The sequence below is a fragment of the Cynoglossus semilaevis genome, chromosome 11 (genome assembly GCF_000523025.1).
Source record: "Cynoglossus semilaevis isolate Cse_v1.0 chromosome 11, Cse_v1.0, whole genome shotgun sequence".
In the NCBI taxonomy this organism is placed as follows: Eukaryota; Metazoa; Chordata; class Actinopteri; order Pleuronectiformes; family Cynoglossidae; genus Cynoglossus; species Cynoglossus semilaevis.
The window spans coordinates 13,941,569-13,968,315 of NC_024317.1; the positions used below are offsets into that span (position 1 = coordinate 13,941,569).

Below are 26,747 nucleotides of genomic sequence, written 5' to 3' on the forward strand. Positions count from 1 at the left end.
TGTTTCTTACAGCAGGCTCTGGCACTTCTGGTTCGTCTCCGCCAGTTAGCACCGCCATCAACAGTTTCCATGCGTGTAAGCGATGTTTTCACGATTTAATCAAAATGATATATACCTGCATGTTGTCACGACAGGAAATACATTGAAGAGCAGGAAAAAAAACTTGAAGTAAAACGTATCGTAAGGAGGAGGAGCGAGGGAAGTTGGGACAAGAACAAAGACAGTTTCAGTGAGCAACAGTGCATACAATGACTTCCGGCACAGACCTTCAAAGTAACATCCGTTCTCCAACAGCTCTGACAGGTTGTACCTTTTGTTAATTAAAGTTTTCGTTTAACTCTAAAAAAATAAATAATTTTAAAATCAAAACAAACGCCAGGTCGTGAAATTAAGTTGAATGAGGCGTTAATGAAAATGTGTTCAAATAGCTGAAGTTCATAAACAGTTTATAATCTAGCTCCACCTAATTTATTTTCTTTTCTGAAATAATTGAAATAAAATTTAGGTAGAATTGGAAGTCAGGTCTTTGACCAGACAAAGAAGCAGGCTAGGACCAGGTGTCGAAGACATTCTGCAGAATTCTACAAAAAAAAATGTGCTGATTAAAATAGTTACAAGCATAGATGGATGGGCAATTACACCACGGAGGAAGAGTTGGGTTTTTTTTTACATCCATCATAGAAATTTCTTATTTTCCGTATATATATTATTGCTGGAATGGCATAATCTGAATAATTCTAACCTCTTTCTGTAAAACTATTGTTTTATATACACATACAATTTTTACCTGTTTGAATTGAACCAAAAAAAGTCCAAAACATGTAAGAAATGTGCTTGAATTAAAGCTGGAGTATGGCACTGCATTGGAATTCTTCTTTTTGTCACCTTTAGGCATACAAATGTAATTGACGTAATAATCAACAACATTGGTTCGAAGTTCTTTGGCTTTTTTCCTCACTTTTATTTCAATAATACTACTTAATTTTTACTACTTAATTTTCACGGCACCGCAAAAATACAGCATCTTAATTTGAAACGACAAACTATCGTCGTGTTCCGTTAATCCCCGCGGAGTTATTGTAGCTTGTTGAGGTTACAAAGGTCGACGGTACCATTATCAGTAGAGGGGAATATTTACGCAACCAAACGCGCTCTCTGTACTTTTATTGCAGAGCATTGAATCAGAGGTAACTCTTGAAGTTATCTTCAAAACCAGGTTAAATACAGCCAGTGACCGTTCATATTTGAACTGTTGACAGGAATGCACAGTGAAATAGAATTCGAATTTTACTCTTTTGACTGACTCCCCCTATGTCTTTACGGATGGTCTTCACTTTTGCCCTTCCTCTCGCTCCCCTTCCCCCAGCGTGGTCAAACATGTGAGCGCCTCCCCATCACGGAAGCACGTGTAACTGCACATTGCCCCCAAAAGCCAGTGACCGAGCATTTCTATAAAGTTAAAAATTAATCATCTTTAAATTAAACTGGCTTTAAACGAACACAACTATTTTTAATGATGGTTACAGAAAAAAATTAGAGAAAAACCATTTAATTGCACAACAGTTCTCATTCAAGCACACTCCATCCTAACGTGACTGTAATGCTCACAAGGACTGCACTTTGGATGTGTGAATTTTACTGTACAAATAATTCTGCAGAGAAAATGCAAATGAGTACACAGACCACAAAGAATACACCAGGTAATTATCCGTAATTAACAGTAATAAACATACAGCGAGTTATAAGAAGTCATACAAAGTATGTAACGTACTGTATATTTTGTAATTTATACATAGAAATATCAAAGAGAAACACATTCAGCATATACGTCACTGAGACCAAACCTGTGGCTGTTAAGAACAACATGGAAAATCAAAACTCTCAATAAAATCCTTGGACAGGGAACAAAGTTATAGACAAGTCCTTCAGAAGAAACAGTTCTGGGAAAGAACATGTACTGCTGCTGTATCACAGTTTAGAACCGACGACACCATGAAGTCAAATTAGTTGTTGGGCCGTTTCGCTGAAATCTTGTCAACATCTACTATAGCATTACATGCGGTGTAGTGCTGCAGCAGTCTTTCCCAGATTCTGCTGCATCTCAGCAACTCCTGGTTCCCTAGGGAGAGACAAACACATTAGAGTGAGGAAGCCACATACATGAAGACCCATCAACATCTGAGCTGGTAGAAACACTGACCTGGTTACTAATATTGTATTTAGACATCAAGGAACCAGATTGATTTGTATAAGATTATGAGTATATAATAAAGCAGCAAAGACTGTTCAGAATGAAGAAGAGCGTTCCTAATTATATTGTTAGAATAAAGGGGGAAAAAAGCTTTAATTGATGAGGATGATGAACCAAAAATATGGTACCGATGATGCACAGCCCCTCTTTGGCTCTGGTGATGCCCACATTTATCTGGTTAGGATCACCCACAAAGCCTAGATGTTTGGACATCCATTGTCTGTCTCGGTCTATTGGGATCTCCTCACTTGGCAGAGAGCACACTGTTGATATGATGACGTAACGCCATTCACTTCCTGGAAGACAAATTGGATAAAAGTCACATGATGGTCCAGTTATTGGTTCAACATCTTTGAGGTAAAATAATATTTTCAATTTTAATTGTCCTTATTTGTCAAACAGGACTTCATTTTTCAGGTACTGTTTTAAGGATGCACATTCCGGCTTTTGTAATTATTTCACTGTGCCTCAGATGGCGCTAAATTCTACAGAGGGTTAACTGTAGTGAAGAACGTTACGTTACTGTTACCTTGGCTCTTTGTGAATGTGGTAACAGTGATGTCATTCAGGCCCTCTTCTTTCATCTTTTCTTTTATTTCTGAAACCTGTGCATTGTAGGGCGACAGAATTGCAATATTCCGCTGTTCTATTTTGGCATTTTTCACCAGCTTTAGTGCGATGCTGATCTGCAAAAGAACCAAAATAACAAACAGTGATTAGTGTTAACGTCTTTGTCTATGTCTTTGTTTAGTTTCTTTCATGACCGTCAGCCCCAGTGGAAGTGGAGAGTAAAGTCACCAGCGTACCACTTTTCTTCTCTCCTTCATGTTTTTTTTGGACTCCTGGTTTCCTTTGGCAGTGCTGACAACCAGTCTGATGGTCTTTCCTTTCACATCCCCAAAAACAATTGGCATTGTCCTTCCTTCGACTCGTAGAACACTGCTGGGCTGCATCACTCCATCAATCAGTTCATTATTATAGAATTCTTCTGATGGGAAGCTACGTATTTCAGGATGCTGTTCATGAAAAAACAGTTGGTGATATTGCAGTATATGTGAAACAAGTTCTTTTGATTACTAGTTACTAGTAAAAGCTAAATGAGTCAGTAACAGGGTTACAGCATTACAAGTAACATAATTAGTTACAAAAGAAAAGTAACTGTTGTATCATTAAAGTAACTTCTTGGCAATTATAGTAACTATTACATATTTTGTTAAACGAATTAAATAAACAATAGAATACATGATTTAATCATTTCATTATCATCTCTTTGTTTAGAACAGCAGAACAATCAAAGCCTTAGATGTTTGTGAGGTTTGTATAAATATATTGATACACACACATCCACAGACACACACAGATAAATCATCTGATTAAAGTGTAGCTGTGGATTAATGATTGATCATGATTATTCAAGATGAATCAACATTCCTAAATATGACAGAATGGGACAGAAAGAAAAACACCAGCAGGTCGACAATTTTATGTGTGACTAATCCAAATGATGAATTTACAAGAATGGACGTTTCTCACCATTCTGTACTGGACGTTGAGCATCACCGTCTGCTTCTCCAGCAGTGAATGGTAGCGTTCAAACAGAGACTTGCCCATCCCCAGCTTCTTCACATAAACATTCTTAACAATGGGGCGTAACTGCTTGTGGTCACCGATCAAAATGACCTAAAAATAAAATGTTACAGAATTAAGAGCTCATTAAGAACCAGTGATTGACAAAGTACTGAGGAGCGTGTGTGACGCTGCTGCTCTCAGCCCCAGTTGCCTTATTTACACAGCGACGATATTCTAGACTACGGTTGTCCCACAGACAAAGCATTTACATGGATTTGACACAAGCAAAATCTGTCCCTGTAATACATGTGACCGGCCTGTATATGGCACTGTGACGTCACCACGTTCTATTCCTGTTGTAATGAAGGAGTTAACCATTTACAGATTTGCGGGGCGGGGGGCAAGGAGGTGGTGAGAGAATGTGAGAGCAGACAGAATGGGAGAGATATTAGAGAAGCTGGGATTAAAAAATAATATAAAAGTTCAGAGTGAATTTTTGCCAACTGCAAAAACTGAAATAAAGTTCTTAAAAAGCACATTGGCCTCTGTCTAATCCATCGCTGGGGCGTTACAATACTAACACTGGAACCACAGTCACTTCTGCTGTTAGGAAAATAAAACACTCCTTAAACACCCCTACACACCTTATTCTCATGTTATATAGTCTGTACATATCATGACACTGCATGTTATAAGTTATTGGCTTATGAACGCAACTAGAAATCTTTGGTGACAGCATTTTAGAAGGGCTAAAGAGCCGGCCCTCCTACTCCCCTCCCATCATGTGTATTTAGGTGTTGTAGTTTTTTTTGTGGAGCGGGAAAAAAAACACAGGTATGTAAGCGTGAATCATTGAAGGAAAAACAACAGGATTCAAAGCTGTATTTTCAACTGGCCAGTACACAAAACACACTAAAAGATATTATTCATTAAATAAGAAGCTCACCCTCTCTGGTTTGTTCGACACCAGTGGAATCAGGGTCTGCGGCTCCGTAGCCATCGCACTTTCATCGATGATAATCTGACGTGCATTAACTGTCGTCTTCAAGCTTGGGCTGGAGGACTGTGTGCAGGTGCACAATATGATGTCATGTCGTTGAAGCTCATATACTCGAGCTTTTTTGAGAAGTTCTTTGTATCTAGAATGTTCCAAAAACACCAGGTGATTATTTATTAATGTGTTCATTATGAGTTATTCTTGGTTTCTCCACTATAACACAAAAATGATCACTAATAGTGTATGGTGTGGTTCTTCCTACAGTAGAATCATTAACATTCCTCATACTGTACAGTCATCACCAAGATGACTAGACAACCACACCCCGACCTGTGCATTGTGTGGCCAGTAGGTGTCGCCAAAAGAACATGACGCTCCAGAGCGGGGTTACCTCAAACATGTATAAAAAACTCACTTTGCCTTGTGTGTGACCTGTTTTCTGTTTCTCACACCAATCAGACAGAAAACAGTTCAGTTATTCAAGATTAAGATTAAGTACACTGAAGTACTGTGAAGAACACAGTGATTACAAACGTACCCTCTCAACTCTGATTTCGTCAAAGTCTTTTTTTCTTCAATCATTTTGTCATAATGTATTATTTCATTGGAAAAAGGATTTTGGTCCATTCGCATGCGATGATGCAGAGTGATGCTCCTGTGGAAACAGCAGAGTGAACGTGACAGTATTTCTTTTTTTTTACCTATGCTGTTCACATCCAGATTAATGTTGGATTCTCTTTAAAATGAAAATCTGCAAAAAAGACTTCCAATGACAATACCTGAGCTCTGGGTTGGGCCGATCCTGGTTGAGCATTCTTTGTGAAAACTGAAGGCCACCGTCTGGACAGGGATAATCGAGCATTTCCAACTGTTGGCCGCAAACTCTGAGAAGCTCCGGGCTCTTCTTCTTAGCCTTAGCCTTAGCCTTCAGCAGAAGTACTGAGAAACAACATGTTCAGTTTATACACTATCTTAGTACTGTAATGGAAATTTAATGTTTAAACATGTTTAAAATATGCTAATGAATAGCTAAGAATCGACATATGCGGCAGATACAGATACGTTACAACCATAGTTAGCTTCACTGATCCAAATGAATTCAATAATAGGAAATTTTTCATTTTAATTTAGTTTCCTTCTGATCGGATTAGAGACTCGATGGCTGTCCTTTATTTGTTGACACTGATTATCAAACAGTTCTAACCCCAGAAACAAACCAGGGGGAAAATGTTGAGTAAAAAGCCAAGTTGGTTACTTACTTGCAACAACATCCACAGACTTGTTGGATGGACCGCAGTAGAGAATCACTTCTTTCTTGTTTGTATCATTATCTTCAGGTGTCCATCTAATTAGGGAATTCAGCTCGAACAAATAAATCACTAAGTATGCACCAACAATGGTCTTTCCAGTCCCTAAAAGACAAAATTGAAAAAGTTGAAAAGTTGGAAATCTTTGATAACATCAGTGTGAAAGCAGGTTGAGGTTCCTACCAGGTGGTCCCTGGATGAGAGTAAATGAGTTCTCAGATGCTTTTAGCACTGCAAGGTGCTGACGATCATTAAGATCTGGAAATCCTTCAGGATGAATTCTCATCATGGGATGTGGCGCTTTGTCAAAAATAAGAAGCAGCCAATCAGATTTCAGACATTATTTCAAAAGATTTAAGTAGACATTTGAGGTATGATGCAGTTTTCATAATTACCGCTTTTTGGAATCGTTCCCCCAAGTGCGATTGACTTGACAAGATTACACGCACACTTAACGTTGACCACGGCCTCTTCTGCCCGACTTTAACAAAAACAAAAACAACACACATAAAACACTGAACCACAAGTGCCATTGTATGAGAAAAACATTATCATTATTAGTGAACTTACATGCCAGGAATGAGCTTTGGGATTATTTCTACATCGAAACACTGGCCTTTCTTCAAGACACACTCAGGCGTTTCCATTGGCCGGTGATAGACATTAAACAGCACTTTATGTTGTTCCTTACTCAAGTTTTTCATTTTCTCCATACAGACTGTGACAGCATGGGCCACCCATGTGAACTCTCGAGGATCTACAGCCGTCCAGTGTTTCAAACCTTCCCCTCCTGACGGCATCATCAGCCCTTTCTTTCTTATGCAAAGTAGGCACCTGGAAAGGTTGCATTCGATCGCCCACTTCTCAATACATTCCTCAGGTAAGACAAAGCTGCCTGAGAGTCTGTTTTCAGACTCTTTTTTGAAGTTTACCACGAGGTTCTTAATGATGATGCTGTCGCTCTCCCCCACTGCAGTGGTGGCAGATTCCATCTCACACAGAGGTAACCAGATCTGCTCATACTCCATGGCATCCTTGTACCGATACTTTGCATGGTGATCTGCAGGTGTGGAAAAACACTTGACCGGGTTGTGCACATGGTCCACACAAATGTCAAAGTTTGGATTAATGTGAATCAACTGCACACAGGGTGTTTGGTAACCTCTTCTGAGCTCCGAGCTCATTTGAATCTGAAAAATGTCTCCGGGATTCAAGTTCAGGACGATGGAAAGGTAATGTTCAGTTTCTGGGGTGTCCTCTGATGACTGTAAGACAGGTTGGTGTTCCATCTGCTGGACACTGGCCTGGCTCACCATTGACATCACAAGAGCCCAATCTTCATCATCGATTGCCTTTATGATAGCTTTCCATTGAGTCAGTGGAAGTTCAACGCAGGGACCAGAGTCTGGCTGTAGGTCCTGGTAGATTTGCATTGTTTTTGCATCATAGATCCGCTGTTTCCATCTGAGAGTGACGAAAGGACTCGTTTCATCAAACGGCTGGTCGTGAAGTTGTAAATCTTTGTACATGATGAAAAATGTCTCTGGGAAGACGTCACTGATGACAGGAAATGACACTATGAATCCATTTTCTTTAGGACTCGCGTTAACCACGAAGGCAAGTTTTGGGACACTTTGTCTCGTCAAAGTCAGCGCATGTTTAATCTGCTCAGCCCTCTGATTATACTCTGAGACTTTTTTGATGTTGTCTTCTAGTTTGTCACACAAACTCGTAATCTCTGAATGTGTGTACTGCACATTAGTATCACATATGACATTGTGCAGGAGTCTCTGCACGACGATGTCCAGGTAGTGACGCATTGGTGCAGATGCCTGTGTGTAAGATGGTACATTCAGACAATAATGGCTCAAATCTGCTGGAGGAAAGGGGTTGGAACAGACAACCTCTGCTTTATTTAAACACCTTCTGAAACCATCAACCACCGGCCTAAGTAAAGGGTGGATGTCGTCGGTCGCAACCACGTCTACTAGGTTGGCAATATCATTTGCTCTGGCAGCTTCCTTGATATCTTTCCAAACCTCTGAGATTATTCTGAAGTTTTCCCAGGGCAGGTCGTCTTCATTCTGCTCAACTCTATGTCGCACCTGAAACGACAGAGGTATGACTTTACCATAATCGCCCTGGAACTCTTGAATTTTTGTAGGGTTTGGTTGGGCTTGACAGCGAAGTGGTGTGCAGTCCATTGTTTTTCCTACTTGTGTCAAATACTTGGATGCATATATGTTGAACAGCACATTCAGCTCCTCAATCATCAGATGGGCTTGACGTTTTCCAGGACAACGTTTGGTGTCAGGTTGAGAATAGGCCCAATCCTCAAGTCTATTCTTTCGTTGAGCTTTGGCAAAACAATAGGCCAGGTTCAGACAGTCTTCAGCTTTTCTGGTGCCAAAGTTGGACCTTCTGCCACAGCTTTTAGAGTTTATAATATCCTCTGCCTCTTTATAAGAGAACTTTTTGTTAGACCTGATTTGCGAGAGTTTGAACTTTGGGTCTTCGAGGATCTCAAGTGTTTGTTTGTCAAGTGTGAAGAGTAGGGAAATTACTCTGCGTTTTTTCTTAGGCAAAAGACTGAGATATTCTATGCACAGATTTGTTCTGATTGTGTGCATTCTTGTATCATCTTGTTCAAATGTCACTGCATGATGTTTGGCATCCTTGTCTAATTTACTACCTTTTCTGACGAAGCTAGCCACATCTGCAATGTGGACGCCAAGCTCAAAGTGTTCTCCAGTGTCTCTAACACTGATGGCATCATCCAGGACTAGTGCATGATCTTCATCAACAGTAAAAGTTTTCACCGTAACCATGTCATGTCTAAGAAGCGTCTCTTCCTCCATGGTAACAAAGTCATCATATGACGGCCGCAAGTGTTTAGACAGTTGGAATTCTGCTTTGAGTACTGCCAGACCAGCTTCCCCTGTGCCCCTCAGTGGGAGGATATCAACTACATTCCCTAAAGGGAATAAACAGCCTTCTTTCCACTTCAATATCTCTACGAGGAATGCATGGTTCTTCATTAGGTTTTGGTCAAGACGTAGATATTCGGCAATATTCCATCGGCCATATGTTTTCTCCCATATGGGAAGAAGAGTACGTTTTTCCTTACTGATCAGTATTATTATTTTGGTCTTGTATTTCGACAGTGGAATCATCAACCTCCTGAAATATTTACCTTGGACTGTTGTCTTTTGTCTGCAGTAATCCTCTTCTTCAAACAGACAAATAATTTGACCGAATGATCCTGTCTCACGGTCATGTAAGGGTTTTCCATGACCTCTGTTATATGACTGACTTCCCAGTTGTTGTTGCTCATGTATGTACTGAGACCGTGATGGGTCAGTGTCAGTGTCCGTTGATTCCGAGTCACTGTCGCCGTGGCTGTCCAATTTCAAACTGACATGCTCAGAAGTACAGAGTTTTTCCAGTGGCTCATACTCATCTTTCACCTCTTGGAGAATTGCATCGGTCAATGTGCTGCTCTCATCTTTATGTTCAGACTTTTGAAACCGTACGACTTCCATCAGATCTTTTTCAAAGAAATCCTTGGTGACGTGCTGTGGTGCAACACTGCTGTTGTTGAAGCAGTGGTCCAAGTAACTTTTCCACATTCCTGAGCATTTTCCAGAGCAGCAGAGGGCAGCAGCATCACCAACCACCACCACCTGGGACTGAGCCCTGGTCATTGCTGTGTTTAACACATGAGTGTCATTGAACAGCTCCAGACCAGGTACGTGAGTTGCCTGTAGGCTATCACGAGTTTGGACAGCTGTCATTATGATGACCCGGAACTGTTTTCCTGTTTACAATGGAAGACATGTTTGAGTAAGAGATTGTTATTGGTTGTCAGAATAATTTGTAAAAATAAGTGTGATACATATTTAGTAGTAGAATAATCATGCACACATTGAGGATATCAAAATGATATTTACCTTGGACATTTGCTAGATTCTCAACATGGACTTTATCAAGGTTTCTTTTTGATAGTGCTCTTCTAATTTTCTTCACCTGTACACGCACACACGGGGGGAGACACACACAAACACAAAGTTAGGACCATCCTCTCTGATCATCTCCATCAATAATCCTTGCAGACACATTTGGGTTTGTTCAGTAACATTCAAAAGTCAAAACCAAGTTTCTAATTTACCTGATATCCTTCTGAGAGAACACAGATGGAGCTTTGTTCCTTTGGTCCCCAGGTCAATGGCCAGTTGTTAAGGACCTCTATTACTGACTGGGCAACTGTGGCAACCTCTTCATCATTATACCAAGACATGGATACAGTGTCCAGGCGACACGTCCCCCTCACGTGATAAAACTTTATGGCATGTCCATCTGCTGGTGCTGGAACATTTCCTGTCGCTTTAATGATGTCATTCTTGCCAACGTAGAAATGCATGGATACAAACTCCACTATTTCTTTTGTTGAGCGATAGTTTTCATTGAAAATGACTCTGCTGGCCCGGGCAGCATCACACTGTTGGCCTTGATAATGGTAGAACAAGCGATTGAGGAGTGTGTGATTTGCACGTTGGTTTTCATCCACTGAATGAAGTCTTGGCACCATCTGCATGTGATCTCCTGCTAGAACAACTCTGGTGCGTGGCCCAGCCAGGCCCAGGGCAATCAGAGCTTCACACTCCAGCATTTGGGAAGCTTCATCAATTAGTATGTGGGTAAAATATCCTTCTCCCAGCTCCAGGTCATGGAAACGTTTGGCCATCGATGCAGTGGTCACAACTATCCTGTGCCGATCAAGGACCGCCTTTGTGGGGAGCAGAAATCTCTGCCCGTCCTTTGAAAGTAAACAGTACTGCAAAGTGATCTTGTCTGTGGCAAACAATGCATTCCCTTGATTGTTTGCTTTTACACGAATTGGCCTCATCCCGTTATCATTGTTGTCAGAAAATGGATGGAAGTGATTTTTTATGTACAGGTCTGCAGAACTGAAATGAAATGAAGATGAATGATTAATAGATAATGTCGACTGGTTAATAATAATATAATAATAATAAAATAATGAAATCAATTTAGATATAGAACCTGCTAGAAACTGACAGGACACTGGACATCAAACTGAGGTTGAAGAAGGAAAGGAAAGGAAGGAAAGTGAACTCCTTGTCATTGTGACACACAACGAAACGTGTCCTCAAAGGAGACGCCCAGGGAGCAGTGTGTGGGGACGGTGCCTTGCTCAGAGTACCTCAGTGGTAACTTGGCAGCTGGTCACTAAGCCACCACTGCCCCAGGAGAAGAAGATGAAGAAAAAGATTTTGATTTTTAAAATAACACTTTATTTACCGTAGGTTAAACACACAATTACTTAATGAAGAAATAATCAACAAATTAATTTAGGGACTGTGTAAATTTTAGTTCGTTGCCAGCCACCTGGCACAACAGCTGTTCATGAGCCCACTGTTGTTGGAATATGTCAATGTTGAAGAAGAAGAAGAAGAGAAAGAAGATGAAGGAGAAGGAGAAGAAGCTCCAGGAGAAACTGTAGTCAAAAATGAGCCTTGATGTTTGTCAGTGGATAGTAGTTAACTTTGACACTTCAACAGTACTTTGATGTTACTATGTAGACCAGAGGTGTTTGATTAAAAGTCACTGAGGTCCAGTTATTACAAATTTAATAAATAATAAAAAACGACATAATCAGGCATGTTCTGCTGGTAATTTAATTACATTGTGTCTTTTTGTTTTTGCACAAATAATGTTTCAGCAACAGTGTTTAAGCACTTTGTTCTCTCTCTATTACCACTGTCCCATCACCAAAACATTTGGTGATGCCTGACTAACTATGTGGACTAGACTAGAAGTTTTACAGTCCCACTGACTGTCTCCCCCTAGTGTTGGTACAGATGACAACATGACCGAGGTCCAACAGTCGTGGACGTGTAAAATAAATGGTCATCCATTTAACAGGTAGAAATAGTGGTGTGGTGTGGGAGTTTCCCACTGGAAATCTCAACTACTGTACATGACCCATTCTGAATAATGTGTCCTCATGAACTAGAGAACAATATTCAACATTATGAATGTATGTGTGTATGTATGTATTACCTGTTGGTGTGTGTGCAAATTAGCACTCTGTTGTGGGGCTGTCTGGAGAGCTCTCTCGCTGCAGTAGCAAGAGTGAATGTTTTCCCAGTTCCAAACGGACCATAAATCAGAAGCGGTGCCACATGTTTTTGCTCATTAGCCTCTCCTGTGATGAACTGCGCTGCTAACTTCTGCTTCGCATTGAGTTGGCCATAGATGACACCGCTCACAGGAACTGTTGAGTTCTTCAAGTCTGGTAACACTCTGTTTGTGTCAGGAAGACGGTCGACTGCCTGGTGCAAAGTGCAGTACCTTTGTCTGTTCAGCTGGAACTGCACCTCCATCTGGTACGATTCACTGCTTTTCAGCTTTAAGTCAGTGCAACATTTTGTAGAGAGCAGTAAACACAGTTGGTTCTCTTTTGTTCGATTCGGCAGAATGCTGGCTTCGTAGACCTGAGACTTTTCATCACCTGCAGTTGTTGGGGCTATGAGTGCAGACCGGATGCTCTGACTCAGAACAACTCCCTCTGCAGTGTCTGGTGTCAAAGTGAATGGGACGGAGACGGTGCAAATTAACTCTCCTGGAGGAATTTCCGTCATGGTACAGGTTGTCACCTCTCCACGAACATTCAGTCTGAGGTCAATGAGAAAATGTTGACAGATTTGTTTTGTGTTTGCAAATGTACAGATTTTAATTAAATATGAATGTCTTACCTTGAAACAACGTTGTTCTCTGCTTGTTCCTCTTCATAAAGGAACTGGTGCATTCTCTCCTTGTAGTTGTCTTTAGTCAGAGGTGTTGAGATCTTCTGCGAGTATGAATACTGAAAGCTCTCCTCAGGTGGCTGGTACAGATTTAACAGCTTTTCCAGTTCCTGTGTTCTGGGCATGTATGGGATGATTGTTCTGTTCCCAGGATGCCAGCGCTCAACGTGTGGAAAGGACACTTTGAGGTCCACTGTCGGTTCTTCAGTTTTCTCTAGTGACGGCTGAGCCACTCGTACTGTGAGTTTCTTTAACAGCACTGGTCTCATATCAAAATCAAGCACTAACCACTGTTCATATAAGCCTGGGTTAGTGGAAGTGAACCACACTGTGACATCATAGCTACCGTCTCCCCTGATGAAGAATTTACCCGAAGAGTAGGTGCAGGCGACTGTACCAGGGTCACCCAGAGAGAACAAGGCTCCTGGTTCTTGTTTCAGCAGTGCCACGTGCACCAGGTGTCTCTGTGACAACAGTGAGGCCAGGTGAGCAACAAGTGTGAAAATAAAAATGACATAAAATGATTGTGGAGGTACTAACTCTTTACTGCAGTAGTTGCAGGCTGTAGCTCTGACTATTGTAGTGTGTTTATATGAGTGTGTGTGGTGAGTCCTTCAGGACAGTTTGTGGACCAACATCAAACAAACAGTTAAACATTTACAGTTTGTGGACCAACATCAAACAAACAATTAAACATTTACCCCTTACAGTTTAGGACCTGTTGACAAGAAAGAAAAGAAGCATAGACGTGTAGTAGTAAAGTAGTGAAAAAGTATAGTAGTACAGAAGTATGGTAGTAAAGTAATATAGAAGTATAAAAGAATGGAGGTATTTTAGTATAAAAGCAGTTTAAAAATAGAGGTAAATTAGTAAAGTAGTGTAGTATTGTAATATAGTACTGTAGTAGTATAGCAGTGTAGTAGTATAGTAGTATCACAGTGTAGTGCCATTAATATAACACAGTCATGTAGCCCAGTATCATCTGTGAACACCAGCTAACACAACACGTTAGCACACTGCTAACATGCCGCTAATTAGCTACGTCCTAGCATGATGGTTACTCACTGCTAACTCACATGTATTACATTACATTACAAGTGAAAATGTCACCTCTGTTTCCACCGTGAAGTTCCACTTCAGTGTCACACCGGTCTGTTCACACACCACCGCTAATTCTTCGTCACAAGAGATGCTGACATCATTCACGTGTTCAGACATCTGCCCAACAAGAGAACAAGTGAAAACTGATCACAATCAAAATCCTAATCTTTCTGTCCATCTGGGCTTTATTGCTGACTACTTACAACACAGCCCCCAGTTCTGCTCTTCCTGTACTCCTCTAACAGCTGTTCACTGTAGGACACAGAGACCAGGGCCTTAGTCTTAGGTCCCAGCGTCTTCTCTTCTCTCACACGCATCATCCACTCCTGCAGTTCCTCCACTGAATGAGCCCTTGGACATTTGGGACCAATTTCACAGGATTGTGGTCTGGAATGAGAAAAGCGGCACTGGATATTAATATCTGTGATCAATCCTTTAGGTTTTTTTAACCAACAAATTTCACTAAGAATTTTATTTAATAGATAGATAGATGGATGGATGGATGGATGGATGGATGGATGGGTGGATGGATGGATGGATGGATGGATTAATGAATCTATTATTAAGCTCTAGGGAGTTCCCTTTGGGAAATTAAAGTATAAAGATTCGGGTTAAAGTTTCATCATGTGTCTCCTTTAGTGAGCAGTGGAACTTACCTTTCACACAGCCAGAACTCAGCCCGTCGGTTGTGTGGTGGTTGGCGTCCTCTCCACTCGGAGGTGGTGTCGTCCGACAGCCTCTGTGCGTGCTCCACAGAGGAGCAGTGTTGGTAAAACATCTCTGGGGAGGACAGCGCCACCAGGCAGATCTTACAAAACCACGAGTCCTGTTTGGTATCAGTTGACTTTGATTGGCTAAACTGAAGAAGATGGGGTCGGATGGAGAGACCATCTTGTTCAGCTTTCCACACTTCCATCTCCACCTGACTCTGGGCGGAGCGGCAGTGACCAGCCTGGTGCCAGCAGGGCTTGGTTTCCCTGACATGGCTGCAGTACTTTAACTCACAGTTATTGGGTACGGGGCGTATGTGGTTATATGTGTGTATTCCACTGCTGTCTAAAGAGTGATGAACTAAGACTGCGTCCCATTCATGAGCCTGGTCTGCTGAACACGTCTCATTCCAGCGTTTGGTTGACAGTTTGTGAGGTTGACACTGAAAGCAGTGTTTGCAGAACTCAACAAATTCACCGGGGAACTGCTGCAGTAAGAGTTTAGCTGCATGTTGTGGAGTTGATGAATTCACCTCTGCCTGGATGACAAGACTGACCAGCTCGTCATACTCTATATCCTCGTCTCTGATATAGTTCCAAACAGTGGCCTCTTCGTGACTTCTGGCAAAAGTGCAGTTCTGACCATGCACTGTACAACCAGAACCCTCAACAAAGTAGTAGCACAACTGATAAAAGACATTTGGGCCAAAATTCCTACACACTGGCCTCTGTGACACAGGTCTGTATTTGTCACCGGCTTTGCTTTTGGCTAGAACCACGTTTCTTCTGCATTTGTGCCTGACTGGCTTCACACTATACGTTATTTCATTTTCCCTGACAGAGCACAGATCACAGGCTATCTTTAAATCCAGCTTCGAAAAGAGGTCACTGAGAATATCAGAGTCATTGGACCCTGATTCTTCTGACTCCTCAGAGTCTGATTCTGTGTCACTCTTGGCTAAAAGATGACAAATGAGGTCATAGTTTAATCTGTGAAGCTTCTCAAAGTTCCAAACCGCTGCCTCCTCATCACTTCTGGCAAATGTGCATCGGTTCTTGTGGCTCGTGCAGCCATAACCTTCTACAAAGAAGTCACACACCACATAGCGACTCGGGCGTCGAAATGTGGGTCGTCTGGAAACAGGTCTCCAGCTGCTTCCACCTCTGGTTTTGCAGAGAAGAAGATCATTTGTACACTGGTGCTGGACTGGTTTTAGTCTATATGTTATTTCCTTCAGCTGGACAGCGCATTGAGTGCAGGCAAGAGTGAGGTCATGGGTCAGCAGGAGTGGAGCCAGTCTGTACTCATCCACTGACATGGTGACACTGTCATAATTCTGTAGTCAACAACTGAATGGAGGTGTAGGTGTACGCCTGACCATAAGGAGCATCTGAGGGGATCACAGACTGGACTGGAGGGTCCGGATGTCAAACCTTCTTCTAATGCACAGCGGTGTCTCCTGATGAATTGGATCACCCTAAAGGTTGGAGGAGAAGAAAAACAGTTCTCAAAGTTCAGTTTTACCAGTATTGAGCTGTGTGACCCTCAAAATGAAGACCTTCAAATCAGAAGACTTTCAAATCAGACCAAACATTGCATCTTTTAAACCAATCTTGACTGAAGCCAAATGACTGAAGCTCATCACACTGCCACTGCCACAGCCACTTAGTGGTTAAGCGGACTTGGGTCCAGAAGTCTTCAGGTTCTAGTCCACCAGCTGCCAAGTCACCACTGAGGTGCTCTGAGTATGGCCCCGTCCCCCCACACTGCTCCCCTGGTGCTTAAAGCTGCCCACTGTTCACTTTGGTGATGGGTTAAAAGCAGAGGTCAGAGGTCACAGTTGGTTGTGTTTGGTTGCAGTGGTGAGCTGTGTCACAACGACAAGGAGTTCACTTTCACTTTCACTTTAACCCACCCGTGACGAAGCTTCACTGCGTTGACGATGTACTGTAAACATCGGTACGTATGAAACAGTCATGTGACTCACCGAACTGAACCCTTCAACATTACTGGTCAGAGCTGCTGTAAACATATGAAATGACAAAGAGAGAACGAACAAAAAACAACACAGTACCATAATGATAATTACCTGGTCTCCACACGGTTACTGTTAGGAACAGATCTGACTGACTGTGAAGTGAAGGAAGTGTGTGTTAATATATGATAGCACATACAAGGGGCGTGTGGGGAGGGTGGAACTGTGGCGCTTAAGTTTTGTTTCATGTGCAACAGAGGAGGAAAGCAAACTATGAGATAACTATTGACTTGTATCTCCACCCCTTTACTGGAGAACACTCACTCACAAAAAATGACGCCAACAAACGAAACCACAGGCAACAGAGGCACTCACGCTCTTTCATGAAATTCTGTCCCCGTTTGTTCCTTGCGCCTTTGCTCCTTTAATCAGCTCCTGCCTTTGCTCCTTTAATCAGCTCCTGCCTTTGCTCCTTCAATCTGCTTCCGCCTATAAAGTATATTCAGCTCCACTCCCTTGACTCTTGCCAGATTGCTCTCGTTTCCATGAAAAATTCCTTTCCAGTTTCTGAGCCAGTGTTCCCTCTAAGCTGCGCACGTGCGCTGCTCGAATATTCTCAGCGCACAAGAAAATCTGTGCAGCGCATAAAATAAAATTCAACATCAACGGTGTTGTAGGTAATAATTTTACTAACCACTGTCAAGTCAGAGTAAAGCAAAGTCCGTCGGAGTATGTGCAAACAGAAGAACAGGTGGTAAAACTAGGTTAGACTGTTTTCTTTTCCGAGTACGAAAGGTCTTTGACAAACATGCGGCAAAGCCAAAGTAGCAAACGAGTTTGGCATCAACAGACGTTTAAGTTGGATTTTTCATTTATGGATATTTATAAATAAATGCTGTTACTACTAGAGAATTTATGGGTAGCATGAATGGTAAAAAAACAACAACTGTGTAATTATATATTTCAGACAAAGTTTTAGAGGAATTTACACTCTGTATTTACACTGTATTTACACTGTATCACAAGCTACAGCACACATCTTTGTGCAAAATGTGAATGTGTTTTAATGTTTACAAAGTCCTATGTCAGGTGCATATGTGTCATTTCCTCCAGAGCAAAACCCTCAGCCAGACCACAACTGGACTTCACCTAGGACAAATGCAGGACGCTCACATATAACATACTACACTTCTGATAAACAGCAAGATTTTAAGTGGGCTAAATTACTCATGTTAAAAGTAACCTAATGGAAATTACTGCTTTAGGTTAATTATTTTAATAAGACCCACAGTGGTCCTCAGCTTGTGTGTATGCCCAGACACATGAAAAATTGTTTTCTGATCCAGACCTGACCTGTTGAGAACATCACCTTGTCTTAGCTGCAGTAACCACCAGTCTCCTGTTCCTGACTACCATCCCTGCCTGTTGTTGCCAGATCCTGCCTCGTCTGCTAGCTGTGGAATTCTGTTTGTGTTATATAATATAATAAAGACTGAGCTAATCCTGACTTGGTTGTGCTGCTATTGGGTCCTTTCAATACACATGACAGATTTCACTGAATTCTCTACATCGTATGAGAGTAGTCTGCCATCAAATATACACACTCAGCTAGTGAATAGTCCACTTATGTTTATCCCGTTGACAGTGAACTTAGTGTGTTTTCTCATGTGTCAGAGCACAAAGGCTGGCTGGATCTATAAATGTGTATAAATAAACAGGTGAGAGCTGGAGACGTGGCAGTTGTTCTGCCGGTTCTCTATGCAAATATCTAAATATCTAAATACCAATGCTGGTGAGGGAAATTCCTGCCTTTCCAACTCGATCACCTCACTAGAGATATTACAGACTCAAAGAACAGATGCTGAGGATTTGGAGTCATTTTTAGTCACAGAAACCGCACACATGGAAGGTCAAACATCCCATGATAACTGTCAAAAGAAGATAAGGATCAATACTGGGAATTGAACCCACATTACCAACTGAAGCAGGGCAGAAAGGAGGAGATGAAAGTCACTGACACAAAGGAATCTGTCAAATATTTCTGAAAGAAGTTTGTCGACAGTCAGCCATCGTCCATAAATGCCAATAAAGATGGGAATGTTTCTGTGACTGAACAGTCCTTAGTCTGATTCTATGAAGACAGAACAAAGAGGGCAGTTATTATTAGATGCATTTCACTCAGTACCATCAACAGAAACTGAACATTAAACATAAATGGAAACCTAAAGCAGTGGGTGTGGGCACGGTAGGTCCATGACGTCAAGTGTCTAGCATCTAGGACGTGTCAGCTGACTGGAATGTTGTAGGTCTCCTCAAAGTCCTGCCCAGGGTTCTCAGCCGGACCGCATGCCAGGACAGTTTGGACCGTGGACCAAGCCTGTGTACTTAATGTACGGGAATGAGTGAGTTAATAGAAATTGGATTATGTTGCCGACCTTTGAACCTAAATTATCATAAGATCTGGATGTTTAATATAAGTTTCAGAAGTCCTGGTGTATTAAGGGATGATTTAGGGACTGATGGTCTGTCTAACAGACTGAAGGTGGGGGAGATGAACATGCTAGGATCTTCATCAAAGAGACAGTTAAGGTGGAGCAGCTTGGTGGTAAAAATCGAGGGATGAGGTGGAGATGGTTTGGACATAAGCTGAGGAGAGAAGGTGGAGATGTTGGACAGAGAATGTTGGTGATGGCATGTTGGCGATCGAGATGGGGATGGTTTATGATGCCTATCACCTGAATATGGAGTCTTTAAGAGCCATTGTGTCTAACTGGCTGCTTTTACTCTGAGATCTGACCAGTTGAGAACACCTGTCTTTCACAGGTCAGTAGGTCAGGTGAGATGGTGGTCAAACACACAGTGGGGCTTCAAGATACGAGTTGAATCCATTCCACAACAGCACTTGTGTGTCGATCCACTCGTATCTCGATTGCTTTTTCCCCATTAAACCCCCCCTCCCCAAAAAAATCGTTCCAGCCTCCCAGAAATATACCATTAATGATTATTGATTTTAATAAATGGAGAGGATGAAAACCCAGATTGGAACTGTTCATACAGTTTATCGTACATACTTTTGTTTCCACAGCTGAGGTGAGGTGTCACAAGGATGCAATTTGTCATTGTCACACATCTGGCTCAGCCGGTTTGCACTTCACATGAAATGAAAGCTATGCAGAACTCACAGCACTTACCTGTTAACGCTCCACTTTCATTACAAAAACTGGAAGACAGAAATGTCCTCACATGAAGAGCATGACGACAGAGGAGAGATGATTTCGGGAAGATTTAAGACTTCTGATGATCAACACTTCCTCCTCACACTCACAACAGAACAACAGAACAGACAAAGATGTCCGCGTTTTACCCAAAGGACCAATTTAGACACCACACACCTGCTCCCTGTCTCCACGTACATAATTCTTGTGAGAATACAGATCAGCAGGCCTGTGTCTATGAGGGTCCTCACAGTTATGGGTAAGAAACAAACACCAAACACAAACAAACACCAGTTCCATTTCAATGTCAAGTACAAAAGTCGATACAGTGGGGCTTCGAGATACTAGTTGAATCCGTTCCACAACAGCACTCGTGTCGATCCACTCATATCTCGATTGCATTTTCTTCTGAAAACCAATTCATTCGTTCCAGCACCCCCAGAATTATACTATTCAGTAAATTAAAATTCCCCCATCTAGACATCAAAAACATAAACATAAACAGATATATTGAAAATATAAAATATTAATAACTAAGAAAACATTTTAGATTATTGTTATAAAAATGGGTCAAATAAGCGAGGGACAGCATGAGTGTCGGGACCACAAAGCGTAGGAGAAGGACAGGGAGTGAGGACTCGATTTAGATGATGAGGGAGAGAGAGAGTGAGAGAGATAGTGAGCGGGGCACGCGACAGTGTCCAGTGGAGAAATGGAGCTCGGTTGAGCACTCATAACGAGGAACATCTTGTAATAATTGCTTACTCGTAACTTGGAAATTGTATTTTGGCTCATACCTCGAGGCCCCACTGTATAATGTATGTAAAGAATTAAACTAATCTATATCTATAATGCTTTAGGCGGAAACCTCAATTACGTCACAGATAAAAATATGGATATAGGTCGAGTATTGTGATTCAGCTAAAAAACCTCTAGATATGACTTTCAGACCACATTGCTTAGTCTTGTTTCAAGCTAAAAGGTAATAAAAACATGAGTATACATTAATTTTAACGTTAAGGTAAAAAGTTAAAACAGCAGTGAAAGCTTAATCCATGTTTATTGTGGAGAATTGTGTAATGGTGTACATATACAAATGGGTGTATTATATTTCTGTTACTATCAACAATAGTGTACATGTATATTTCTTGTTTTCCCAAAGGTTTTCATTCATGTACCTCATGGCAAATAAGTAAAGGATCAAATGGATCTGTCTCTCTTCCAAGTGGGGAAGCTGCAAATGTTAACGATAACTTGATGCAGGGTACTGTACAGTACAATAGGTGACAGAGGTGGTTAGGGATCCTGCCTTACCAAAAGGATTTTTCATAAAAAAGGTATTTAATATTGATATTACAGTATTTTTTAAAGATATAGTGTTTCCTCTTTTTTTTTCCAAAAGTGAGAAAAAAACCCCGTTAATTCGACACCAGGAAACCAGTGAAAAACACAGACAGTGGCTCAAAGCACATCAGAAAAGCTGCTTCCTCACATCAAAATCCTGTCCTAGTCTTAGAAGACAGCAGAGGGTGCTCTAGAGATTTCGTGGAATGTCCTGAAGGGAGGCGGCTTCGGTTCACACAGAGGAGGAAGATGAGGCGTTTATGTGATGTCCTTTTGTCTGGGAGGACGGTGAATGTTCCGGACCACACATTTCACCATCCACTCGATGCCTTCATTTACTCCATCCCTGTTTGACAGCAGATGTGAAGACATGGAGTTAGACAACAACAACCACCACCTCCAGCAGGGGTCAGCAGGAGACTTACACACATGTAGTGAACAGTCCATGTGAACAGTTCAATCCTAATAGATAGAGAGATAACTCTTACCCAGTCAGGGCGGTGCACGGTTGGACTAAACAGTCTCGTTTGCCGATCTTCGGTGCACAGTCACTAAAGGCTGTCTTAATGTCAGGCACAGACAAACAGTTCTGAGAGCAGAGAAAACACAGGGAGGTTAGAAGGATAGTTAGAACCACATGAGTGAAAATCACAAAGTTCTGGTTTTGCAATCGTAAGAAAATGTTTTTCTGTGTCAAAACAGTTCGAGACACATGCTGAAATTAAACCTACAAACAAGCACAGCATGATCATCATCAGGCTCTACCTGTGACTTCACTGTAATGTCAGTGTAAATATACAGTAAAGGAAAATCAGATCTGTGTACCGGAACATCCTGCTTGTTGGCCAGCACAAGAAGAGGGACACCGTCTAACACCTCACTGCTGATCATTTTCTCTAAAGGAGACACCGAGTAAAAAAACATCAGTCAATAACTCCAATAATATCAACTATTTGTTTTCATGAAGGATTTCTTTCAGTGCTGGAGCTCTGATGTTGGAGTGAAACTATTGCTGTTGTTGATGCAGACTAGGGCTGTCAAACGAACTTTGCTATTCAAATAGAATTTGTTTTTTTGTTTTTTTAAATGAGAACATTCAAATGTGGAAACAGATGTTTGAACTTGTGCCTTCGGTAAGAACACAAATCTCCTCAAAAACTCCTCAAAACCTAAAAAGTGCTGTGTGGAAAGTGTTTGGATTTCCATCAAAACTAGGGGAAAAAACATCAAGAGAAACCCTGAGCACACGCCTACATTCAATACATTGCTTAATGAGATTATTATTTATCTGCCATTACAATATTTTGATTTCCTTTTATGACTTTTTATATTGAGTTGGTAAAACTTGTTGCAAATGTCACAAAACAGAGTTGGTTTGGAGTGCCTTCTAGTGGACGTAGGACGTAAAAATAAGCTGGAATAGGAGTCTATAATGAGCTTTAAAAAAGTTTAAATTTGAATAGAATTTGAAATTTTAACATAGAAAGCATTCAAATTTCGAATCTGACTTGAGGGGAGTATTTACAGCTCGAATGCAGACACAGGCTGAAAACTCACCAAAGGCCTCCTTTGATTCAGACAGACGACCTTCATCAGTTGAATCTATCACGTAGATGACGCCGTGACACTCTGCGTAATACTGAAACAGACATGATACATACATGTATCCCACACACCACATGACTCTGACTTGATACCATCATCAAGTAGATATTTAAATCCTCACACAAAATTTTACTTCAATTTTTGGTATTTTTCCCCACATTACCTAAGAATAAGAACATAAAAAGTATGTATGTAGCGTATAATGTAGCGCCACTGTGACATTATTTAGAAGATTGGTACTCACTTTGTCCCACAGAGACTGGAGCTCCTCCTGACCTCCCAGATCCCAGAACATTAGTCTGGCCTTGCCCATATCAATGGTGCCAACTGTGACAGAACCATTATAAAGGACTCAGGTGAACATACATTCTGAGACAAATATAACAAAGTGAAAGTGGTAGACAATCTACAGACAGAGAAAGTCTTCAAACACTGTTGTTTTCCTTTGGACAATATTCAGAGACAAAAAAAATCTAATTTGTCACTGGTGACTTTCCTGACAGCAAATGAAATGTATACACTGAGGCATTATCTAAAAAAACAGGAATCTCTTTTTTTCATGACACACACACAGATGAACACACACTTACTGTTCAGGCCTACTGTAGTTGTTATCTTTGATAAACTCATCCCTTTGTAGTTCCTACTGAACTTTGTTTTGGTTTGTTCCAGAAAGGTCTGTAGAGAGAGACACCAGTCAGTTTGTGAGACTTCTGGAGAAACAGTTTAAATATCCCGAGATTCAAAAAGGCAGCTGTGTCATTAAATTAATCCTAATTATTTGTCCAATACACCAGCATATTGTTGCTGTTTAGCGAAACGTACAGTGCTGTTATAAATGACAAAGTTTTGTAATTTTACCAACTTAAATAAAACAAAAAACAAGTTACGTTGCTATTGAACGACGTCTTTAAATATAAAAATAATTTTGTTGACACATGCATATTTGGGAAGTTCTTATTTTAATTTTGGTTTTCCAAAGTTAATCAATTAGAAAACACGATGGGCGACTCTTCCGGGTCCCCGAGGTCTGCTCCAACTCTCCTTAATATTTTATGACAGGAAAACATTTTAAAATTGAATATTTTGAGTTTACCCACGAGGACATCACAAAAAACGGTAACTGTAAAGTAACAATTCTTAGATATTTTAAAAATATTCCGAAGACTTAAGTATCATCTACCTTAGGTTACTGTAGGACTCACCGTTTTGCCAGCGTTGTCCAGACCAAGGATCAGAATACAATATTCGTCCTTTTGGAACATGTATTTATACAATCCCGATAATAAGGTGTACATGTTGGAAGAATTGTAAATCTCAACAACCAACCTTGTTCTCCAGAGTGTTAGCTGACTAACCTAGCCTAGCCTAAAGATGAAGAATAACATAGTGTCTCCACTGTGACGTCACCATACTGCGAAATAAATAAGCACAAAGGAGAGTGCGATTAAACATTGTGAAGAACGAAATTAATTAACTAAAATGGCTAAATAACATTTAACGTTTTCCTCACACACTCAAACTAAACATAGGAGATACGTGAGAACTAACCAGGATGTTAAGTGCTTGGACTTCTGGGTAATGAAGTAAACAACGTCCTCGTAAGATCCTGAACCGTATTGCTGTTGTACCACACTTCCCATAATGCATTTCAATATTTATTTCTTCCTAAGGTTTTCAGAGCTGACGAAGCAAGAAACGTGTACACTCGTTACGATTCTTAACCATCAAGCTTCCTACGGCGACATAATATAATAAGTAGTTTAATAATAATACGATTTATAAGGAATCGTTTTAAATCTTAAAATTACAAACATAATGTATAAAACGTTAGAAAAACACCACTCTCACCAGATTGAAAATTAAAAACTTTTTATTTAAAATTTCGGAAATTATTTAATTTAGTTAACAAACCCCATAGCAATATACAGTATGTAAAATCATCTTATTTTAAATACTACTACACATTCACTAAATGTCTACTTTATGAATATTACACTACAAAATATACTCAGGTATGAACAGTATATAATTAATTCATGAAAAGGTTCATGACAGACTAAGCCCTGCAATATTCACAATAGTGTTATAAAACCCCACAGTCATTCCCTCATAATAAAGTGTTATAAAACCCCACAGTCATTCCCCCATAATAAAATTATATGTATTTTCTTTCCCTCTCACTGTCTCTGATGCATTTTGACTTCAGTTTGGTAAATCACAGAGGTCCTGAAAAGGAGAATTGCTGCTACCACTGCCTATGAACCTTTAGATACAGTATCCTAGCATACAGCATATAAAAGAGTTACCTGCCATAGAGTCCTGCTTTTATATGCAGTGTAGTAAAAAGGTCAGGTCAGAGTGTGTTTTTCCATAGAGTCCTGCTTTTATATGCAGTGCAGTAAAAAGGTCAGGTTTAAGTCTACAGTATTATGAGTCATACATTTGACCAGGGCCATGTAAAAACACTATACAGCATTTACCAATTAAACCACAGGAAAAAAGTAATAGAATCCAGTGGCTATAAGAAGGCCGGTGGTAATTGAAGTCCTTTTTGGCATCAGATGTTCACCACTGTTGAAGTCTGTCATCACGTGACACCTGGTGAAGTATGTCCTTCTCTCTATACATGTGTAGAACGTCTTTGGATCATGTAAATTTCTATATGATCCGTCAGCCCTGTGTATACAGAACTTACTGTCAGGGTATTCCACAGTCATGTTCTGGTAGCAGTTGTAGTCGAGTTTTACTGTAGTGCTTTGATGAGAGACATGATGCTGTGTGTGTTTTGAAGCAGGTGTTGTGGCAGGAATTGATGTAGATGCTTTAGATTCCCCTGATATCCAGCCTGAAAAAAAAAAGAAATTATGTGTCATATCCATGTCGTGAGTAGTTGTTCAGTCCCTAACAAGAGGTCTCTGGTTCAAATCTCCGTGTAAGAAATATTTCTACGTGACACTATTTGTGACTGTGCCATTTGGAGCACTCTTCTTCTTCTTTTTCTTTCAGCTTTGTCCCTTTTTTTCAGTGGTTGTTACAGTGAATCATTGCATCCATACATCTCCTCTTTTTGCCTTCCTCTTTGTCTCCTACCTGGTAGCTCCATAGATATGTTTTAAAAAACCCTCACCAGTGAGTTGATATTTCAGATGTTTTATTAGAGGATATTGGCCTTGTTCACAGAACTGTCCGGTGAAGTCGTCCATGTCCACTGTCCACACGGCAGCTCCTCCCAGCTGCCTGCTCCTCAGGTACTCTACCTGAAGGAAAAACTCAATTTTTTTTAAAATCCAAAAGGCTACAATATTTTCTTTAAACTCTTGTTTACTCTTCAGGGCAGTAATGGCTTCACTGAGATGAATTTCCAAAGGCTACAATATTTTCTTTAAACTCTTCACTGAGAGAAATTTCCCACTAGTTACTGGAGAGAGAGACTTCAACCAAAGCTGTTGTACCTTGGCATCATAGCTCTGCTGGTTGTCAAAGGCCACCCACTGATCACCTTTGGAACTGTACGCAACTTTCTGAGCCTCCAGCCAATGGACTGAAGTCCCTTTCAAAACGGAGCAGGTCTGAAAAAAGAGGAACATCATCAAGCCTGAATGTGTTAAGACACAATCACCTGTTTTGCTTTTGTTGTCTTAAGACTTTGTTATAAGATTTCCACTGCTGCCCATTTACAACATAGGAAATAAAAAGAAAAGATGCCCAGACAACAATGTTCTTGATACCTCGTAGTGAGACCAAACGCCACTCTCCTGAGTGTAGGGTCCTGGGAGACCTAGACCACTGTAAGGAGCACCTACTCCTGTATCACTGCTGGAGAGCGTAAAAGAACGAGA

General features: G+C 40.9%; 4 protein-coding genes across 10 annotated transcripts in view; all 4 read right to left on the reverse strand.

The window, feature by feature from the left end:
• The window catches only part of LOC103386505 (serine/threonine-protein kinase 35-like), a 5,549-nt gene extending 5,246 nt beyond the window's left edge, over positions 1–303 (reverse strand). Inside the window, exon 1 of the mRNA XM_008320810.3 lies at positions 3–303. Coding sequence (XP_008319032.1) covers positions 3–71 — 69 coding nt within the window. The 5' untranslated portion in view covers positions 72–303. The remainder of the gene's footprint in view (positions 1–2) is intronic.
• Positions 304–1,533: 1,230 nt separating this feature from the next.
• On the reverse strand, positions 1,534–17,742 carry LOC103386504 (helicase with zinc finger domain 2). Of its 7 annotated transcripts, none has more exons than XM_025059835.1 (22): positions 16,682–16,835; positions 16,325–16,567; positions 14,712–16,243; positions 14,259–14,442; positions 14,065–14,172; positions 12,904–13,418; positions 12,209–12,823; positions 10,293–11,091; positions 10,075–10,150; positions 8,341–9,941; positions 6,695–8,229; positions 6,520–6,605; positions 6,308–6,424; positions 6,077–6,229; positions 5,597–5,756; positions 5,356–5,472; positions 4,767–4,959; positions 3,785–3,931; positions 3,058–3,267; positions 2,781–2,937; positions 2,380–2,547; positions 1,534–2,119 (listed from the first exon to the last, which is right to left on the reverse strand). In XM_025059835.1, the coding sequence occupies exons 3-22, from the start codon at positions 16,082–16,084 to the stop codon at positions 2,004–2,006; spliced, it is 8,430 nt and encodes a 2,809-aa protein (XP_024915603.1). In that variant the 5' UTR covers positions 16,085–16,243; positions 16,325–16,567; positions 16,682–16,835; the 3' UTR covers positions 1,534–2,003. The 7 variants fall into 7 exon arrangements, with proteins under 7 accessions (XP_024915603.1, XP_024915601.1, XP_024915598.1 ...); XM_025059833.1 differs by having other exon boundaries at positions 6,695–7,184; positions 7,287–9,941; XM_025059830.1 differs by having other exon boundaries at positions 6,695–9,941; positions 16,354–16,567.
• Positions 17,743–20,997: 3,255 nt separating this feature from the next.
• arfrp1 (ADP-ribosylation factor related protein 1) lies at positions 20,998–24,481 on the reverse strand. Its single transcript, XM_008320808.3, has 7 exons — positions 24,111–24,481; positions 23,496–23,583; positions 23,150–23,232; positions 22,858–22,939; positions 22,126–22,196; positions 21,789–21,889; positions 20,998–21,646 (listed from the first exon to the last, which is right to left on the reverse strand). Exons 1-7 carry the CDS (start codon positions 24,201–24,203, stop codon positions 21,559–21,561), a joined length of 606 nt encoding a protein of 201 aa, XP_008319030.1. The 5' UTR covers positions 24,204–24,481; the 3' UTR covers positions 20,998–21,558.
• An 839-nt stretch (positions 24,482–25,320) lies between these two features.
• LOC103386513 (chitinase-3-like protein 1) overlaps positions 25,321–26,747 on the reverse strand; it is a 4,860-nt gene continuing 3,433 nt past the window's right edge. The window contains exons 8-11 of the mRNA XM_025060065.1: positions 26,637–26,741; positions 26,361–26,477; positions 26,036–26,165; positions 25,321–25,753 (exon numbers count right to left, since the gene is read on the reverse strand). Coding sequence (XP_024915833.1) covers positions 25,392–25,753; positions 26,036–26,165; positions 26,361–26,477; positions 26,637–26,741 — 714 coding nt within the window. The 3' untranslated portion in view covers positions 25,321–25,391. The remainder of the gene's footprint in view (positions 25,754–26,035; positions 26,166–26,360; positions 26,478–26,636; positions 26,742–26,747) is intronic.